An 8751-nucleotide genomic window follows, 5' to 3' on the forward strand; every position below is an offset into this window, starting at 1 on the left:
GAGTTGTGTAGGTGTTATCTTCAGCAATGGAGTCTTCCTATCAGTTTGTGGAGAGCAATCTATAGTCTTGGCAACAGCCTGGGTCGTTGGGGGATTCCATGGGACCCCTATGGCCAACAACTCCATCAGATATAACCCAGTCCTGGGACTGGAAGCTTGATTGGGTAGCAAGAGATGTCTAGTTGGGGCTCTGTCTCCCCATTGTTTAGTGATTTCAGTTAGATTCCCTTCATATATGCATATATTTTAGGAAGCGTCTATTGTATTGTTTCCATACTACCCATCAAATGGTCCTTAATTTTAGCATTCATTTCCATATTCCCTCCCTCATTCATCTTTTCCCTCCACTTTTCCTATGATTCTCTTGTTCCAGCCACCTGCTATCCATCCCTTCTATTTCCTTTTCCTAATGAGCTAAATCTTTCCTCCCTAGTTCCCTATTCTATAATTAATCTCTGTAAATCTGTGGATTGTAGCTTTGTTATCATTGTCTTAGCAGCTAATATCCATATATAAGTGAATACATACTGTATTTCTCTTTCTAGGTCTGCAATACCTCAATCAGGATGATTTTCTTCTAGTTCCATCCACTTGCCTGCAAATTTCTTCTTCTCCTCTTTTAATGGCTGAGTCATACTTCATGCTGTAAATGTACCACATTTTCTTTATCCATTCTTCTCTTGAGGGAAATATCAGCTTCCAGTTTCTGGCTATTATGAATAGAGCAGCAATGACCATGATTGAGCAAGTGTATCTGTCATAGAATGAAATATCCTTTGGGTGTATGCCCAAGAGTGGTACAGATTGATCTTAAGGTATAACAATTCTTGTCTTCCTAAGGAACTGCCACACTGATTTCCATAGTGGCTGTTTGCACTTCCACTAGCAATGGAGGAGTGTTCTCTTTACTCCACATCCTTGCCAGCATGAACTGTCACTTGTGTTATAGATCTTAGCCATTCTGATGGGTGTAAGATAAAATCTCAAACTAGTTTTGATTTGTATTTCCCTGATGGCTAAGTTCTTTATATATTTTGGATATTAGTCTTCTATCTGATGTGTAGTTGGTGAAAATATTTTTCCGTTCTATAGGCTGTTGCTTTGTGCTATTAAGTGTCCTTTGCCTTACAGGAGCTTTTCAGTTTTATTAGGTACTATTTGTTAATTTCTGATTTAAGTACCTGCACTATTGTTGTTCTGTTCAGAAAGTCTTCTCCTGTGCCAATGTGTTCAAAGTAATTTCCCACTTTCTCTTCTATCAGGTTCAGTATATATGACTTTTTTTGTTGAGGTCTTTGATTCATTTGGAGTTGAGTTTTGTGCAGTGTGATAGGTAGGGGTCTATTTGCATTGTTCTATATGCAGACATCAAGTTTGACGAGCACTATTTGTTGAAGATGCTGTTTTTTCCCCCAGTTGTATTTATGGCTTCTTTATAAATAATCAGGTATCCACAGGTATGTGGATTTATGTCTGCAGCTTCATTTCAATTCCACTGATTAATGTGTCTGTTTTTATGGCAATACCATGCTGTTTTTATTACTATAGCTCTATAGTACAACTTAAAATCGAGATAGTGATACCTCCCTCAATTCTTTTATTATTTATGATTGTTTTAGCTATCTTGGTTTTTTTGTGTGTGCATGTTTCCATATGAAGCTGAGAATTGTCCTTTCAAGGTCTGCAAAGAACTGTGTTGAAATTTTGGTGGGGATTGAATAGAACATGTGGATTGCTTTTGGTAGGATGGGCATTTTTACTATGTTAATCCAACCAATCCATGAACATGGAATACTTTTTCATCTTCTGATATCTCTTCTTCAGTTTCTTTCTTCAGTGACTCGAAGTTTTTATCATACAACTATTTCACTTGCTTGGTTAGAGATGCTCTGATATTTTATGTTATTTGAGGCTATTGTGAAAGTAGTTGTTTCCCTGATTTCTTTCTGATTCCATTTGTCATTTGTATATAGGTCAACAGATTTTTGAGAGTTAACTTTGTATCCAACTACTTTGTTGAAAGTGTTTATCAGCTGTAGGATTTTTCTGGTGGAATTTTTTTGGTCATGTATGTATACTATCATACCATCTACAAATACTTTGACTTCTTCCTTTCCAGTTTGTATTTCTTTTATCTCCTTCAGTTGTCTTATTGTTGTAGCTAAGACTTCAAGTACTATACTGAATAGGTATGGAGAGAGTGGACAATCTTTTCTTGTTCCTGATTTTAGTGGAATTGCTTTGAATTTCTCTTCACTTCAGATAGAGAGGAGCTAAATTTAAGAATAGATATAAGCTGTGTAGATAGAATTTAATCTCAGAGGAATAAAGTAAACGAACAAAAGAATCCAGTGTACTTAGGTTATTTTCCCACAGATTACCCCCACTGTTAGTAGCATCTCTTCTGGGTCACTGGGAAGGAAATTAAAGAGGCTGGACCTCAAAATTTCTGAAAGAGGATGTTTTATCAGGATCAGCTTGGTTCCCTGGAATCAGGGCAGAGAGTGAGGATTCCCAGGGAGTGCCTGTTGGAGTTGGGGGCTGGGATAAAGCAATGAGTTCAGGGAAGGAAGTTTGGAGGGGTAGATCTGTGTGATCTACTGGAGGTGGAGTGGGAGGGATGGGAGGCTGCAGCAGGTGTTCTGCTACAAAGTTCAGGGTAGGACTGAGGAATTGGATTTGGAGGAGCAGAGGGAGAGGTGAAGATCTGCAGTTAGCTTCTCTGTTTCCTTGGCTAGAGTTGCCTGTGGGTTCCCAGGGAGTGCATGCTGGAGTCTTGGCCTGAGGGAAAGCAATGTGCTGGAGGAGGGAAGTTAGGTGGGCAAGATTTGTGAGATTCACTGAAGATGGGGGCAGTTGTGGGAGGGTGGACTCAGCAGGTTTTCTGCTGAGCTAGGGATGAAATGTGAGTGGGTGGGGGGTGGGGATTTGGAGGAGAAGAGGAATAGGTGAAGATCTACAGTTAGCCTACCTGCTTCCTGGCTGTAGTGGTGGAGAATATCTTTAAAGCCCTGGAATGAGATTATCAAGTATGTAGAGAGGAAGAGGCACAGATCACCAAGAACTGAAGCCTGGGAGTTTTGGAACACAAAAGATGAGCAAAAAGGGGAGAAAACAGACGGGAGATGCCTCAATCAGATTACAAACTTTTGGGAAAGAAGCCATTTCTTTGGATTTTTGTTTTTTACTTAGCATTTGACATGATAAATGTACACATTAAAATTAATGTTACAGTAAGATGTCTTATAGATGACATTAATCTATGCATATCCTTAGGGTCCAGCTGAACTCATTTTGAATGGGAACAATTCAGCTGCCATCTTTCTCTCGACAGGCTGTCTGGTATGTTGGAATTATAGCTTTTCTTGGATTTCTCTTGTGTAGAGTGGACAGAATCATCCTCAGCACAACCACATGCTATTTGATGGCATGCCAGACTCTTGGAGGCTAATGCATACACCATATGTATAAAAGTCCTGTACAGTGCATATGCTTGCCCTGATAAGCTTGTTATAATCCATGTCTCACATATAAATTTCTATTAATAGTAAATTAGGCAAGGAAGCTATTATACAGTTTCAAGTTTGGGGAAGAGGGACAGTTTTGTATCAGGTAACTTAATTAAGGACATATTTCCTTGCTTCACTCTAATTATATTGTAGCAAGTTAATGAAAAATAGAGAAGCCCTGGTTCATTTGAAATAAAACACTAATGCATTGAAATGAAGTTCCCATGGAAACCGTTTGTGAACTGTTAACCTCAAAAGAACTTTCCCTGCTGTTATATCATGCATACAGAACTCTCCAAAGCTCCTAGAGACAAGCAAATATTTAATGAATCCCTAATGTAAATGGAGGCTTTTCTGTCCCACTGGGTCCTGCAGCCACTTTTAAAATAATCACTCAGAGGCTTACTATTAATTGTAAACCCTTTGGTCTATTGCTCAGTCTTATTACTAACTAGCTCTTACAACTTAAATTAACCCATTTATATTAATCTATATTTTGCCATGTGGCTTCATGGCTGGCATTACTGGTTCTCTAGCACATCTTGTTGCTCTGGTGGCTTGCTGGCATCTCTCTGACTCTGCCCTTCTTCTCCCTATATCTCTGCTTGGATTTCCTGCCTGGCTCTATCCTGCTTTGCTATAGGCCAAAGCAGCTTCTTTATTAACTAATAGTAATAAAACTTATTCACAGCATACAGAGGGGGTTATCCCACATCACCTAAGGTCCCTTTTCCTACCCTTCACAGTCTCAAAGAATGCTTGCTCTGTAGGTGGATTGGGTTAGGTCAGGTGAGTAGGAAAGGAAGGAACAAGCATGGATGGAGGAACTGAGGACAAAGATGAGATCCATAGCAGAAGAGCTCAGTTAGGGCTATGAGAGGATAGGAAGAGAAGGGACAGAAAGGATCTGAGTATGAGAACAGAACTGAAGCCATGCAGAGAGAGAACTCAGGAAGAGAATGAACAGAGAGGAGCTAAATTTAAGAATAGAATTAAAGCTGTGTAGATAGAATTTAATCTCAGGGGAATAAAGTATGATTTTTTTTATAATGGTTTGATATTAGGTATTTCTCAAGTGTGTGTAGTGGGCTTGAGATGAGAAGACAACGGTTATTAGTCTCAGTATGAGATGTGGACAGTTAGAAGTGTTAGCTGGCCAATGAGACACCATTATGGCTGAGGCTGAGTTGAGAGATAGTAAATCCTCATTGATGTATGTGTACTCACCACAAAACATATGCATGCTGCCATGTGTATGGTGGTGGTAGCTAGGCTTGGCTGGAGGGAGATGACTTTAGAGTTAAAATTTTGAAACAATTTCAAGAAGTCTCTAGACTCAACTTGGCTAAAACCATTATAAACTTTGATAACCAAAGCTTGAATTTCCTCAAATAGATGTTATTTCTTGCCTATTCATCACCCTTAATCTCTTGTAAGGGATGGAGAACATCAGTTGTTACACAGAGCCTTATCAGAACTTATGTTAGTCTCAGTCAGTGACCTATTGAGTTGACTCATGATTGTCTAAATCCCCAGCAAGGTCTCCCACACCTCTGTCCTGTTACTATACCCAGACATTTCTCCTTTTAGAGTCACACACTGTTCTAAGTTAACTTATTACATTTAAGTTTTAGGGCAAAAAAAAATGTGATGCCTTGAGGTGGGTCGTGTGTCAAGCAAGCAGTAGATGCTGGTGTGGTAGCTGAGTAGTTGATTTCCCCAAACAACAATTCTCAGATCTTGTGTTCAGATGTCAGATAACTAGTTAAAACTGGAATGTTTCTCCCCTTTCTACTTCTCTGAGTGGTCTACCTTTTCTTCACAGAACTTTGCCTGTTCATATTTTTTCCACATTTCATATGTATATGTATTTTCTGTCTTCTTGCACTTGAATAATGCACTGTAAGTATATAACTTATTATTTTTCCACATGGGATATTATTATTATTATTATTATTATTATTATTATTATTGGTCAAAAATAATATATTCTTGGTCAAAGTCATCAAATTCCTATGGCTAGACTTAGGGACAATGCCTGGCCTTTCAGACATTAAGAAACAATAAGTATCCGGCAAGCATTTGTTTTGTATTATCAAGATTAATCTGCCTGAGCAGATAATAAGATGAAATAGTAAGGTTCTTTATGTTTTATCTTGGATATGGATTTTTGTCACATGAGTGAAATGGTGATTCTCCTCTTCTTGTGTCTGAGAGCCTCTGACTTGACTTTTCCTGCCTCTAGTACCTTTCACCCTCCTTTAAAATGACTGTTTAAAAGAAAAATCTATCTAGAGCCTCTAGATTCTTATAATTAACGACACTGCTTCAGAGAACTTGTTACACTGACAGGGAGACAGTGTAGGCAATGATAAGAATGTTATCGACGTTGGAGATATCAGAGTAGACTCAAAATTCTGCAGTGAGCCTTCTCACTTATAAATCAGCAGAATTCTTAACATCACTAGATGATATAGTATATATTCATTATGTACAACGTGATGCTTTGAAGTATGTAGTCATTGTGTGATTGTTAAATACAGCCAGCTAAAAAGTGCACATTAGGTCAGTATCAGTAATAGCTGAGGCAGCACTATTTGTACGTTGCTGTTGCGATGCCCAGCACAGTGCTTGGTAAATAGCAAGTGCTCTGTACTAGATGAAAGAGTTATTTCCCCCTTAATGCTTTGTTTTTAATCATGTTCAAGAAGATGGAACTTAAAGGAAAAAAACAATTCATTAAAAGCCACTTGAAGCATTATCAAGGGGGTAACAAACATTTCCTTTGGAAGGCAGACTCTGGGGCAATGGTCCGGTGGGAGCTCACTGAGATTTCCAACAAAAACCTCGATTTCCTGTTGTTCACAGTGCTAGGGGAACGATGCTTCCCCCTTCCCTAGTAACTGTCCAGGAGTCTCACGACAAAGAACAACCAGAGAGCAAGCTCTCCATCCAGTTCTGTGTGAGAACCAAGATAAACTGGAAGTTTTGATCCTAAATGCGGAGAAGCAGGAGTAGAGCGGTCTGGACAGCACACTGTCGATTTCCTTTGCTCTCCTCAAATTGCTTCCCCCAGAAGGAGATGGACAGGAGGAAGTAGAGGGAGGCTCCAAGTTGAACCCGTGAGTATGAGTGTCTGCCTGACCTGCAGCCTCCTGCTCCAGAGCGGTGAACAGCTCTCAGCTTAGGAACCAGACGGTTGTAATTCCCTTGCTTTAGCGACTCCATGGCGTTGTGACTTCATGCTAGTTTCATAGGTTCTTCACCTGTAGAATCGGGATAATTACAGACCAGCCAGCACTTAGAAATCGTCTGTCCCGTAGTTAGTGTCAGTAAATGTTTTTCTTCTTTTATTCTTCCCCCTCCTTTGGCTTCCGTGTACTTCCGTGGTGTGTAACTACTCCCTCTTTCTCTTAATGACTATTTTTTTGTTTTGTTTTGTTTTACATTCACAGACACTCCTAGAAGGGAATGGCTGCAGAGAACACCTCCTCGGTGACAGAGTTCATCCTTGTGGGATTAACAGAGCAGTCTGAACTCCAGATCCCATTCTTCATTGTATTTCTAGGTTTCTATGTGGTCACTGTGGTGGGAAACCTGGGCTTGATCACCCTGATAGGGCTGAACTCTCACCTGCATATTCCCATGTACTTCTTCCTCCTCAACTTGTCCTTCATAGATTTCAGTTACTCCACCACGCTCACCCCTAAAATGCTGGTGGGGTTTGTTTTGAGGAAGAATATAATTTCCTATGCAGGGTGTATGACTCAATTTTTCTTCTTCTGCTTCTTTGTCTTTTCTGAGTCCTACATCCTGTCAGCAATGGCTTATGACCGCTATGTTGCCATCTGCAAACCATTACTGTACAGGGTCACCATGTCTCCCCAAGTATGTTCATATCTTTTGTCAGGTGTCTATGGGATGGGAGTTTTTGGGGCTGTGGCTCATATGGGAAACCTACAGTTCATAAGCTTCTGTGCTGACAATATCATTAATCACTATATGTGTGACATCATTCCCCTCCTCGAGCTGTCCTGCAACAGCTCTTTCATCAATTTGTTGGTGGTTTTTGTTGTTGTGACCATTGGCATCGGAGTGCCCATTGTTACCATTTTTATATCTTATGGTTTCATCCTCTCTAGCATTCTCCACATTAGCTCCAAAGAAGGCAGGTCCAAAGCCTTTAGTACTTGTACTTCCCATATTATTGTAGTGTCTCTGTTTTTTGGGTCAGGAGCTTTTATGTACCTCAAGCCACCTTCTAGTTTACCCCTGGCTCAGGGAAAAGTGTCCTCTGTTTTCTATACTGCTGTGGTACCCATGTTCAACCCATTGATCTATAGCTTGAGGAATAAGGATGTCAAGATTGCTTTGAAGAAGACCTTGAGCAGAAAAGTCTTTTCGTGAAAGTGCTTTGGAAATAACATCCAAAGCCTTATCAGAAGTTTTTAAAAAGTTATTGTTTTTCAGTAATGAAAGTCAGTGCTTCCTACTTTATAACAACAGGAGAACTTAAAATCTCATTCTTAAGAATATTTAAATTTGCCTACCCAGTTGCCTCGATCATTCTTTATTTTGCAAAAATTGTTTTTATAATGATAAAGTATACATAAGAAATAACCCAATGTAACCTATTCGTATTTCCAAAGGGCTTACAGGGTACCTACAGATGCACATGCTCCTGACACTTGAGCTGGAACTGAAATACAGGCCTTTGAATTCCAATAACAATTATTTTGTTTCCTTTCAGGCCCATTTTCTTGTTCCACCTTTTCCATGGCCAGTTTCAACTCTTTGAGCTTGCCACTGATGTTTGCATTTAAACAAATCGGATTGCATTTTCAGTGATGCCATTCAAATTTGCCTAGATCAATTTTTGGAATATTATTTTTCAAGCATATTGGAGATAAAAAAAATTAGGTTGAAGTGTGAGAATGAATGGGAACAATGGAACCTAGAACTGAGCACCTGTGTTCCCTCAAGTGGTATACAGCACCTTACAGACCCAGACTGCTTCTCAGATCTCTTAATGACTGTAAGATGCTGCATAGAGGCTTCATTCAGTCATTATTTTTCCATAAATAGAGACAGAATTTGGAACTTCAAAGGCATGGGAAACTTAATAATAGACAGTTTGGATGAATGTTCACTGTGTTGAGTAAAAGGAGATAGAGTTTTATAGAGAGATTTAGAAGGCTAATCTTTTTAAAAATCTACATACATCATTGATAGTAATACTTCT

At 39.4% G+C, this 8751-nt stretch overlaps 1 protein-coding gene across 1 annotated transcript; it reads left to right on the forward strand.

Moving 5' to 3' along the window:
- Nucleotides 1-6980: 6980 nt before the first annotated feature.
- On the forward strand, nt 6981-7916 carry LOC128103384 (olfactory receptor 8B12-like). The gene has a single exon (XM_052727717.1). It carries the CDS (start codon nt 6981-6983, stop codon nt 7914-7916), a length of 936 nt encoding a protein of 311 aa, XP_052583677.1.
- The last annotated feature ends 835 nt before the right edge of the window (nt 7917-8751 follow it).

This window comes from Peromyscus californicus, unplaced genomic scaffold (genome assembly GCF_007827085.1).
Source record: "Peromyscus californicus insignis strain IS unplaced genomic scaffold, ASM782708v3 Scaffold_11__1_contigs__length_118956290, whole genome shotgun sequence".
Classification (NCBI taxonomy): Eukaryota; Metazoa; Chordata; class Mammalia; order Rodentia; family Cricetidae; genus Peromyscus; species Peromyscus californicus.